Source organism: Varanus komodoensis, unplaced genomic scaffold, assembly GCF_004798865.1.
Source record: "Varanus komodoensis strain SLA01 unplaced genomic scaffold, ASM479886v1 scaffold18_1, whole genome shotgun sequence".
Lineage (NCBI taxonomy): Eukaryota > Metazoa > Chordata > Lepidosauria > Squamata > Varanidae > Varanus > Varanus komodoensis.
The window spans coordinates 209729-222399 of NW_025335548.1; the positions used below are offsets into that span (position 1 = coordinate 209729).

Sequence of the window (12671 nt, forward strand, 5' to 3'; positions counted from 1 at the left end):
GCAGTTCAAGATGGTGGATCAGAAGCAAGTTGTAATTCTGCAAACAGGATCCATGAGTGCAAGAAAGTGGGTTATAAAAACATTTTGCGGTTGGTGTTATTCTTCCAGTTTTAAATCCACCAAATAACTCAGCTCTTTCCAAGAGCAGATTTTGTATTCTGCTCAGCATGTAGCTGAACAGCACCAGCATTCCTGTGGCACTGGCTCACATTACAGGATGACTTATTTTCTCATTTAAACACCCATACTAAGGTGGTTTTGTGTGTATGTATGTGCCGCATGCCAGTAATGCAAAAGTAAGCCCGCTTGCATGTTTTTCCACAAGCAGAAATTTGACCCATGACGTGCCAGTGAAGAATCACATTTCTAAAGCCTGTTTAAAACACAAGGAAAATAACTTTTTTTGAGTCATTATTAGTGTATAAATTGTATTTAACGAATGAAACTCACTACAAACATACAGCATGAATGCCAAGTTGTTTTATTTTTTGAAGTATAGAATGCAGTTCCAAAGTTGCTGGCCAAAGAACCTAATCATACTCCTCCAGAGCACATACTTTTCATAGGCCCCTATCATGAAGTCTGAGATATATGGGCCCTTATCATGTTTTCCCTTACAGCGGAGTTGTGAAGTTTTATGATGTCAGGACACTAGCCCTAGGAGACACTTCTTTTGGCATTCTACTTAGTTTTCAGTAGGTTTTGGAAATTAATAACATGATTGCTAGAAAGGGCAGCTTGATTAATTTCGACCGAGACACTGGATCTGGGTTTCATTCTGTATTCCCCACCCTCCTTGTTTACACACCTGTGAATACCAAGAGAGAAGTACCACCAAATCTTTTGTAGTACATGAATTATAGAAAAGATCAGAAGAAAAATTAGATGTGTTAAAGCAATAGGGAGGACATACGAGACAGAGAAGCTGCTACTCCATGGTTCATTTCAAAAACAAAAACGGTTCTTTGAATGCATGCCCTGTTTCATGGAAGGTACCTTTAGATTTATAGGAGTAGCCTGTGATTATTTGGTATTAAGGCAAGTACATCACTCAGACATGCTATTATTTAGCATACTCCATGGCTTGAACCCTGACATTGAAAAGGGTGTTGGGACAGTGCTCTGTATCAAATTAAACCTTGCAATCAAAAGGCAAGAATATGATGGGCAGGAAGTGCCGCTGGCTCCTGTTTTGTACCTCTTGGGGTTTATCCTCCTCTGGGTTTTTAAATAATCTTCAGCACTTATGGTGCTATTTCACTGAATAAATATTTAAACACACACACAAACCCTAAATCAAAAACAGGAAACCCTGAAATACAGTGAAGTAGCTGCAAGGGCCTCATAAAAACCCTGACTGAAGGACTACATGCACGGATGAGGAGAGTGTGGCCAGGGCAAAGCACCTGGGGAGGCCCATGATACCTGTATCATTAATACCGAACGATAATATCCAGAGATAAAGAACAGCAGCTAGCTCATGAATGCTGCCAAGCGTGCGCTTTTCCTTCCGCTGTTAGAGAACATCCGCTTTGCAGGTTTGGCCTCCTTCATACCCTATCTATCGTTTAAAAAAACCCTCACAAAAAGCGAGAACAAACCAGAACATGAAATTAGGAATTACTTTCGTGCAAGTGGCTGCCTATGTAGAAGCCTATCTTCTCTGAGAAGCAGCTTCATCCTTTTCACTGGCTGTGTGGCATTAGAAAAGGGCCAGGCTAGCATTACAAGAGAAACTTGAAGGAAGGGGCTTGGATGGATGCTTAAATAAAAACCGAAAATGTGTGGGGCCATCAGGAACCTCTGCTAGCTTTGTGAGGATTTGCAACCACACAACTCGGGCTGTCTCAGCAGCTAGGAAGAAACCATTGCTCTGTGATAGGACATCCACTCTGTATGTGCCAGTGTCCATGCTGGCAACCCGAGGCAGGGTAGGCAAAGCTCCTGCGAGCCTCGGAGAGCCTCTGCCAGTCAGTGTTGACACTGCAGGACTGCATGGACCAAGGTCTGACCCTTTACAAGGCAGCTTCCTTTACAGGTCTGACCCTTTACAGGTCTGACCCTTCCTTTACAGCTTCCTTTACAGGTCTGACCCTTTACAATGACATGAGCTAAAATGTGGTGGGCAGAAGCTTCAAAGCACACACAAAACAGAGGGAAGCAGCTAAATTAGGCCTCTGATCAATTTTAAAACCAATAATCAATGCTTATTTCTTTTAGAATTTACTACTACCTGCTATCACATAAACAACTCGGGTGTGTTCCAACCAAGAACTGAGCCCCCTCAGGTAAACACTTTGAGAAACAAGAATCATTCCCTTTCAAAGATGGGGAAAAAGATGAAAAGACCAAGGACGCCGGGCAAACTGTTGACAGACATTTACCTTGCAGTATCAAAGGTGGCGGCTGACAGTACAAGCCTGAACTTGAATAGCCAGAGGATAGTCCATTAATTTGAGTAGCCTGGAGAAAGCATCAAAGACAGTTGGATAAACGCCAATAAATGGCAGCTTTGTTGTGTTGGGAAGGTTCAATAACGAGGACATAAAAAGTTGGTCATTTGGAAGATCCAGGCAATCAAGATTTGAGACAATGGGTATCCATGGAGCGGATCACTTTCATCTGCTGCTAGAGCAAGAGAAGGTCAGAGGCTCGTTTCTGCACCCCTCTTGCTTTCAGGCAAGGCTGCACTAGCCTGTATGCACTGAGCCTGGGCTGGGCTGAACTGTGGCCAACAACGTTGTTCCTGACTTCAGAGGACGCTGGGGACATTGTGCACCAGGCACTCCAGCATCCTTCACTACCGCATATAAATAGCATGTTTATCAGCAAGGACAGTGCAGACTCGAATGCAGAGCAGCAGCCAAACGTTCTTTTCGTCCCTCACTCACTCCCAGCCAGAAGTTCTGTCATGTCTTGCTTCCTTTCCTGTGGGTATTGGACGCGTCAGCAGGAATGTGAACAAGTGGAAATGGTGCTTCCGTGAGGCTACAGCCAAATACTACAGGAAGCGGAACATGTTCTGGTTTTCTTTCCGTGATAAATGACTGCATACCAATTATCCCCCAAGCAGCAGTGCACAGCACAGGCTGTATATCTGGATATACAGCTGGAGGGTGCAGGGAGGCAAAGGTGGCATGATTTGCTAATAAAGTATTTTCTAATAGTTGCTAAGTGCCTTTTGTGGATTTGAGTTTATTGTAGCATTATATTGTTATAAGCCACATATAACAAAGTGGAGTATAAATTTAAATAATCAAGCATCCATACTATTTTACTAAAAAACTATCAATCACTGTAGAAGTATACTTTTATGTACTGTTGTAAACTGCCCAGAGAGCTTCAGCTATTTGGTGGTACAGAAATGAACAACAACAACAAGAAGAAGTCCAAATTACAAGTCCTGCCAAAAATGGCAGCCAGAGCCAGATTTCCCAGGTACAGGTAAAGTGCACAAGAATATTATACAGAGCAGAGAGTGAAAGGCGCTGGCTCGGCGATGGTGCCCTAGCTAATTTGGAGGGAGAGCAGCTGATGATAAGAGGCTGTGACACGCCGTATCGAGTCCTTGAGGCGAGTGCCTCGGCTGCCTCATTAGAGTCCTTCTGCACTTCATCACATGGTGAGCTCCTCAGGCCCTGCACGTGCAAAGGCAGAAGACTCGCATGCACCAACGTGGTCAAAGCTAGCAAAAGATACACCGCGGCTCCTGTTAACAGGGGAAAGGTCTATTTCCATAGTCTCGGCTGTTTTGCAATACCGAGAGCGCAGCGGGGTATGTTACTTTTGCATTATGCATGTAAAACTCATGAAATGCCTTGGATGGAGAGGATATGTGTAGAATTTAAACCCAAATGAAAGCAGGATGTGTTATATTCACTTTCTGAGTAGCAGCTTTAAAAAAATGTACCTGAGAATGTTAAAATCTTTTTTGAAACAATGGTGGCAGCAGGAGGTAGATAAAATGATGCACAGTAAAAGGTTATAGAAACAACAAATGTAATTAACAGAACAAGTAATGTGATTGAGGTATTCCGCTTAATTTGGCTCTACCCAGCATTCATAGAAATGTCGGGGCAGCCAGCATGTACTTCTCTGGTTGCCATTCAAATTGTTTCAGTGTGAAAGATCATATTTAATGAGTGCACAACTCTCCTCCAGCTGGAGCCATGGGGCATGGTGGTCACACTTTTGGGCTGGTGACCAGGGAGATCCAGGTTCTAGTCCACACTCAGGCATGAGGCCCACTGGGCAATCACTGTCTCAGCCTAACCTACCTCACAGGGCTGTTCTTGCGAAGATAAAATGGAGAGGAGGAGAACATTGTAAGCTGCCTTAGGTTCTTTGCAGGAGCAAGAAAAGTGGGATATAAACGCAATACAATAATAATACAATTATAATAGACATTAAATATATAGAGCTACAGATCAGGTGTTGTTAAGCATCAGCTGCTACAAACAGACGCCTTTCACCCATCATTCTCTAGAAAGAAGTGAATGGAAGAGTTTAGCCCTCTAAGAAGTGTTTTGTGTCCCAGCGGTATTATAAGGAAAGGAAAAAAAGACAGTACAAGTCAAATCTTGATTGATCCCCTGAGTGAGTGCTAAAATCTGGGTTGAATCTAGAACAGCCTGATTCAGCTTTAATGGCACTACTGCTCCACAGCCAAGCCTGTTTCAGCTCCTAGATGGTCTGCCCTGTATCCGTTCAAGAGCTGTGGGCCAAGACAGACCTGCCAACTGCGGCTGCTTAAGCAGAAGGAGCTGATCAGAGCTGGATGCCAGCAATATTCAGCAGCTGAAGAGGCTGCAGGTCTGGCCAAGAGCCAAGGAGAGTGTGCGAGAACAGAACTCCCTTGTGCAGAGGCAAAAGTACCTGTTGCGGGCGGGTGCGTTCCATGGTGCCTTTTTGCCCACTTTGTTTTGTTTTGGAAAATGCAACTGCTAAGATTACAATGTGAAGGAGGTAGAGGGTCTTCATAAACTTTACCCATTTTCCCACCAGCCGCGGCCTGCCCACAAAGCTTCAATGCTTCAGAAGGGCCAAGGGTAACCACATCTCTTCTCTGTGTGTGTTGTGGGGTGGGGGTTAAAAGCAATATTTTGGGAAGACTTTTGGTGGAAATCACCCAAGAGTTAAGATGCACCTCTCCTGCTTCCCATGGCAGTCTCTGCAGTTGCATTTTTAAACTGCAGCAGTGAAACATATCTGTTTGGGGGGGGGGGAGAAATACATGCAACATTTAGTCTTGCCAAAGGTGCCCAGGAAGCAAATATCTAGCTTTTCATTGGTTTATCGCACTGAAAACCTGCTTAATTGCTCCAAGGGAAGAAAATTTTACACAGTTTAATAAGTGTATGGACTTGATGGGATCTTGAGGCCTATCTTGTGTTTGCATCCAGGCTGCCTTTCTACCAGCCGGCTCTGGTGCGCCATCCTTGCCCTACAGCTAGGAGAGCTTGCTTGTTCTTTGTGTTTTGTACAGTCCTTGAAAGCTATTTTCCTGCCTTCACATGAAACCATGAAACCCCAATGCCGCATCAGTACTGCAATAGCTTATCCTTTATTCCCTAGGAACTCTGGCTATTGTAATTCTACACAACAGCATTTCTCAAATAAATTCTCTACACTCTCAGAAAACTCCAGCTTTTGGGGTTCTTCAAAAAGAAGGATCATTGCAGTTAAATCAGTTTAAATCCTGCAGTGCCCCTGTGCCTGGCACAGCGACTCACTATGTGCACTTAAGATATAGAGAATGTCAAGGTTTACATATCATTAGGTCTTTTTCACAGCTACATGGGAAAATCCAATCAAATTGTTTAAACGTCGTTTAAACCATCATGTCAGGGAGTCTACGTTAATACAAACACCGTGCACATTTTCAAATCAAGCCATGGAAAAATTGCATTATTTAAATGGAACGGTTTCTGGTTTTATTTATTTATGCTTAAATTCTTCTTGCCATTTGCTTTTAATTCTCTGCCTGTTTCATTTTTTAAACCCAGGGGAAAGTTGACTGCAGTGCTCCTAACAGCACTGTAATGGGTCCCCAAGCTCCACGCGTTAGAGACGGCCTCTTCCCCATGAGCAGCCGTAATCGCCACAGTTAACCCAGGGCGTCCTTTTGACAGTGCCTCCTGCGCATCAGCTGCGACTGGTGAGGGCACAGAGAGAAATATTTGTCACTCCTGTTCCTCCTAATTCCCCTGAAGAACTGCCAAAGGCAGTACTGCTCAGGCTCCTATTAAAACGTTGAACAGGCTGTTGGGTTGCCAGGGAGATATGTTTTTTCTTTTGAAGCTGAAGGTTTTCCCTCCCACTTTAATACATTTTCAGCATTCATTATAACCACCCTGTTCAAAAGAGTATAAAACAACCCAAGAGCATATAGGAGAAAGTGAGATATACACTTTCAAACACACTACGAAATCGAAAAGGCACCAGCAATGTTGGGCACGCTTTGCCTAGTGTTCTTACATTTATACTGCAAAGTGCTGCAGAGACCTGCATGGGGCTATATCAGGGGGCTGCTTTAAGATTTGAAGAATGAAATTAACAACATCTGACTAGAATCTGGCAAAAAGTTATGCAAAGTATAAGAATTGGGAGTGGGGAACATGTGGCTCTCCAGGTGCGGGTGGGCTGCCATTCCCATGAACCTTTGCCAGCATAGCTAACAGTGAAAGATAACAGGAGCTGTGGCCTGCCAGCATCTGGAAGGCCACAGGTTCCCTATCCATGCTTTAACGTAGACAACCTGCCTCCCCGCCCCCCCAAGATGTTTTGGCCTACAGGTCCCAGAAGACCCAGGTAGAAGGGCCAATTTTCAGGGACTGTGGGAGTTCAAAATACCTTGAAGCACAGCTGGGTGCTTACCTAAGCTTTAGTCCCTTGGAAATCAGTGCAGTGCGGATCAGTGCAACGTTAGATCACAAGAGGAATCAAACAGTTTCAAAGTGTAATCTGTGCACTCCTGTGAGTGACCAGGCAGTACAATAAAGTGGCATATAACGTGCCAGTGAGTTCTCCAGTCCAGCGCTCCTTGCACACTCAGACGTGTGCACATGTTGGGGTCCCAATTTATTTGGAGGGAGGAAGATTACCTGGGTGCATCTTACATTTGCAAAGGGGTCGCTCTGTATGCACACTGCCTATCACAGAGCACAGGACTGGACAACTGAGCACAGAGGGCTTTCAAAGGAAGGAGGTCAGATGTTCTTCTTCAAGTCAGAGTGTGAGCCTGGTTTTTATCCTCACCAGCATTGCCAGTATCTTTCTAGAACAGAAACTCACTGTGCCATACCCTCTGGCACTCAAGTTTCTATTCTTGTACAATACATTATTGTTCTATTTATACGTCTTTAATTAATTGTCCACCCATTTAATTACACGTATGGAAAAAACTGTCTACAAATAGGAGCAGCTCAACACCTCCCCCACCCCTGCAAGAATGTATTTTTTTTCAAGTCCTCAAGAAATAATGGCGAAGGTTACATTTAAAAAATTGTAAAGGAATGGAGGCTACATAAGAAAACTGTTTTAGGTAGAGCATTGCTGCTTGAGAGTCAGCTGCTGTAACAGCTGTAACAGTGCTTTAGTAAAAATGTGCTGTTGACATCATAGTTCAGTACTAGAGGGGAAATAAGAGCCAGGAAGCAGGAGAAATGCAGAGCATCTGCACTGCCCAGATGCCATGGAGAATACCCATGGCATCTAACACGCCTTCACTGCAATGGGCAGAAATAAGATCGGTTAATCCTTTGATAAAAACATCAGATTGAAAAATACCTTTTTGGAGACCTTGGCACCAAAGGTTTCCATGAGCTCATCTAATATCATTTCCAGGATCTTTTCCTTTATGTGCATAGGCACAAAACATATAAAAGGCAGAACCAATAGTTTTATCAACTTCAATCACAGTTTTAGTGTCATTTCAATTGATTTAACACACAAGAAGGTAGTTTGGCTGTTTTTGCTCAAGCATACCAAAGTACAATACACTTCAATTCCAAATAAACCCTGGACATCTAGGTTTAATGAAGCAGATGAATGCCTTACCTTGAAACTGTGAACCTTTTCATATTTTGGAATGTGTTCGTTTTCTTTCAGAGTGGCTCTTCTGACAAGTGATGTCAGCTGCGAATAAGCAAAGAGTTTAAGAGGTTGCCAGATTGTCACAGATGACTTCTGAAAGCCCAGTCGCATTCCCAAGGCTGCTATCAATAAATCTCTTTGACGGCTCTCCTGTTTCGGGTTGTGAACGGCAGCTCTATTAGCTTCTTGCCCTGACCAAGATTCTTTGGATGGCATTTTGGAACTGGCAGGAGAGAAAACCAAAAAACCCCCAAAAGCAAAAACTCCCCACACCAATGCGAAACACACACGTGGCCTCTGCGCTGGTTTCAAACAGAGTTACAGCAAAATAAAAGCAACATTACCCGAAGCCTAAACTGAACTGCAGAAAGGCACAACTGTAATGCTGATGCTGTTACTATAGTACTGCAAAAGAAAATCCTGGTTTGGCTACAATTTCTTCTCACTGGAGGGTTTTTTGTTTTTTGGCTAAAGGTCCCTAAACTTGAAAACTTAGGGGGTTTGAATATGAAAACAGAGTCACTGTTCACAAAAGAAAGCCCAGAATATCTTCATCCATTTAGGAAGTCATGCAATGACTGTCAAATAGGCTGGTTCTCTGGACTCTTTCTCCACTGCTCAACCATACCAAGGACCACTTCGTATCGAAATATGCTCTCATACGGCATGTAATCAGTTTCCAGTTAACAGACACCCCGCTAACCTCAGTCTAGCAAGGAGAGAGAAGATGGGTGGGCATTAGCAGGCAGCAATGAATTGGGACTGGTTAGATTAAGATATCATATAACCAATGAAAAGCCAGCAATAGAATTTAAGCAGTGTGCTGTTCAGCTCACTCATCCCCCTCCCCCTCCCAGATGAGGCTTTCTTGCAGGGGGCGGGGGGGGGGAGAGAGAGAGAGAATATCAGCAGGAAGATAATGAGCAATGAATGAGTCATGCATCGTTGCAAAATGGCATCTCTGCCATTTAAAAACTAAGAACACTGCAGTACATTTGCAGGCATTAAAAGTGAGGAGCAAACAGGAAAGGTTTCTATTACATGGATGATTTAGATGAACACTAATTTCATTGCACATACTATTCACATACGGAATAGTTACCCAGTTTAATACAACAATCCAGGGAAGACACAAAATGCCTTTCTTTCGCATTCGCCGTTCATTTCAATTATATTATTTTAAAAGGAATCCACAATCATTTTCTTCTTCATCAACCTTCCCCAATGTGGGGCTCTCCAGATGTTTGGGACACCCACCACCACTCGTCCTTGGCCAGGATGGTCCTTGTGAAGCATATTGGTGAAAGCTGCTGCACATACTGACCTTATGTCAGGTCTAATCATTCCACTGTGCCATAATGAATGGAGAATGGGGAAAAATTCTATCAACTCTCCAACATTGATTCTTATAGCCAGGCTGCCAATGGACAATACCGGGGATGTGTTTAGCAAGAGGCATTTTGCTGAAATTCCCTGGACTTGCCCTGAATTCATAGTTCAGAACTGTGAACCTCTCTCCAAGCTCTCAAGTAACCATGTCTTTCCTGAATGAAGCTCTGACAAATCCACATACACATTCCATGATCTTTTCTCCAAGTTGACCCTGAAATAAAGAGTGGCAATCCTTTGTTTTGCAGTCAAGCAAATTAAATGAAAAGGGCCCATGCATAAGCCAAATAGATGTAAAAATAATACTTCTGACCTTACTGCCAACCAGTTTTATCTATCTGTGGAACCAGAGGTCATTAAGCACATGGGCTGAGTTCTATTTTGCAGGCCTAAGTTAGTTTTCCCTGTTGTTAGCTAACATAGAAAGAAAAACAGCATTCTGTGCTTTTTGGAGTTCTACCTGCCATGAATGGAGTAGAAAATCCACAGGCTTGGATATCTAGTTGGCCCACAGTAGGTTGGTTCAAAACTGACCTGATTTTTTTTTGACATACTGTACTGACCTCTTCCGGGCTAGTGTCCTTGAACAAGAGTACTACAAAAAGGGAACAACTTATACCAAATCACATTTCTTATGATAAACTTGACCGGGGACCAATTTTTATAGCTCTGTCTTCACTGCAGAATGCATAAAGAGGCATGTACGTACACATTTAATTTTGCAGCTAGATTGGTATAGGAGGGGGTGGCATTATTAACAGATGAGAAAAAGGAAAAGTTGGGAGATGAAGAGTAAATAAGCATTTGGATTTTTTTCCTCCCCTACTGCACCAATGCACTTTCAAGTTTGTGAAACTCATTGTATGCCATGTCCAGTTCTCAGGGCTGCTTTGCATTTGACATTTTGTGCTTGGACACAGACACCCGAATACAAAATGCACACAGCCTGAATCAGTTGAAAATGGTGAGGTATTCTTAAATCTTACTTTTCTCTGCAAAATTCTTTTAGGCGAGAGGCTGCTTCTTTCCCATTCATTACTTCCCTGCCTTTCTCAAAGAACAGCACTAATTTAAGCATGTCCAAACTATTCTCAAACGATGTGATGCAGACAAGTTTTGCTTTATGGCAAATAGGGCAAACAACCAATTAAAAAAGGATTGATTTTGTTTTATCTGACTTGTTAGAACACTACATGGCAAACCACTGAAACAACCCATAGTGTACCCAAGAGATAAACATACTCGCTGGTCCTTCTTGCCCCTTCGTCCTTCAACAGTCTCCCATGGCAACACCTGCTTTGCCTCTTCTACTTGCATTCCCTGGGATCCCTTTTCTGGTTGCTGCAGCTTACCCTCTCCCCGCTCCCCCGAAATCGCTTTTTACGATAGCCAAAATTACAACTGATAACAGCCCCTCAAGAGGCCACCGGTTCACCAACCTGTGAGTGTGGACAGTGAATCTGCAGACTTGATCTCTCTTGCTGTCTGAATTGACATTTTTGTCAATCCCCAGGAAGCTATCTATTGTTAAAGTACAGGAAGATGTTGGCCAACCAAGGCTACAGGTAGGTTATTTTGTGGTTTGCTTCTCATTTGACAGCTTCACGGGGCAAGCTGTCAGGAGATGAAGCTGGATCCCTGCCGGCAAAAAGGTGTGGTGTGTAGATCAATCCCTTCCCAGCAAGATACTCTAGATTGTGTGTGTGTGTGTGTGTGTGTGTGTGTGTTGGGGGGGGGGGAGGCGGAACCTGACTGCCTGTCTGTTCTCAGTGTCTTCCATCTTTACCACCCCATCCTGGGAGGCTAGATGCTCAGGAAAATGGAAAAATATGAGCCATCCCATTTATGGAAGCACCAACTTCTGACAACCACCAACAGTCAGGATGCCTTTTAAAACATGGCTTCTGACGGGGTGGGGTGGGGTGGGGCTCAAAAGGACATATGCAGCTTGGGTACTTTGAAGGAACTGGGGATTGTGAAAGGCAATTTCAGAGGAAAAAGAATGAAAGGGGATTTTTTTTTAATTTAAAAGTTCTGGCAATCAGCAAAAGGGTGGTGGGTGGTGTGAGGGAAACCGAGTCAATTGTGCCTGCTTCACAGTGCCACTTGGACACCTGGTGGTGTGACTGGCTCTGGTGGTGACCTGGGGAAACTGGGCAGGTGCAGCAAGGAGACTCGCTTCCTGGTTCCTTGAACCCATGATGGGGGAGGGGGCTTCCTGGGGGATCTTCTGTGGTGCTTACTATCAGCACACTCTAAGTCCTTTATTGCTATATCGTATTAAAACAATATAATAAAACTATGTGATTGACTGCCAAACCTTTTGGGTTTGGATTATACGTTTTGTAATGGTGCAGATGATGCCAGTGCCTGCTGCACCCCCTCCCCCACTCCACATCGCACTCATAATGTTGGCACGGACGGTATGCAAACATCCGAGTAGCGAAAGTCTCGGACTGTGCCCTCCATCCATCCACTCCTTGGCCTGTAGGGAGCAGCTCTCATGGTCAGAGGTTCCACCGCTGCAAGGTATTTGTGGTGGCAGCCCTGGTTCAACAAACACCCTGTCCAATCTGGAGGCACAGCAGGTATGGTCAAAACCTTCCCTCCACACATACATGTTGGCTTAGCTTCACCATCTGGCACATGGCTTTTACGAAGCTGCACTGACCCTCCAAGAAAATAAAACATTTTCCAGTTCAGGTACCACTAGAAATAAATAAACCACTAACTTCACACTTCTAGAATTAGACTGTACCTTCTGAAGTCCTTGAAATACCATAAATAATTGTAAGTATTAACATAAATCATTTTGATATTTTCCTCCCTCCCATAGCAAAGAGTGTATTTATATTTTGATGTGCTTATTTCTTAGTTGTCATTTTCTCTTTCCCTCCATTCTTGATTTATTTTCAATTACACTTTGGGGTCACATTAGCAGAAAATGATTTCTGGATCCTGAAAATTAAATCTAAAGAATGCCAATAAAAAACTGCACAAAATATGCCTGACAGGGAAAGGTCACCCTTTCACTGCTGCAATTATGAAAAAGAGGTTTAATCTGAAAAAGTACTTTTAAGCTAATGAATTTCCATTTTCATGCAACTTAGCAACCAATTGGCTACAAGGCTTACATGAATTGGTGCCACCTTGATCACAGGAAGGATTTGGTCTTGGTCTTTTCATGG

General features: G+C 43.5%; 1 protein-coding gene across 6 annotated transcripts in view; it reads right to left on the bottom strand.

The window, feature by feature from the left end:
* Positions 1–12671, bottom strand: part of CHN1 (chimerin 1) — a 119031-nt gene that overhangs the window by 25986 nt on the left and 80374 nt on the right. For all 6 annotated transcript variants that reach the window (XM_044427073.1, XM_044427075.1, XM_044427074.1 and 3 more), the window contains one exon: positions 8059–8136. In XM_044427073.1, the coding sequence (XP_044283008.1) occupies positions 8059–8136 (78 nt within the window). The remainder of the gene's footprint in view (positions 1–8058; positions 8137–12671) is intronic.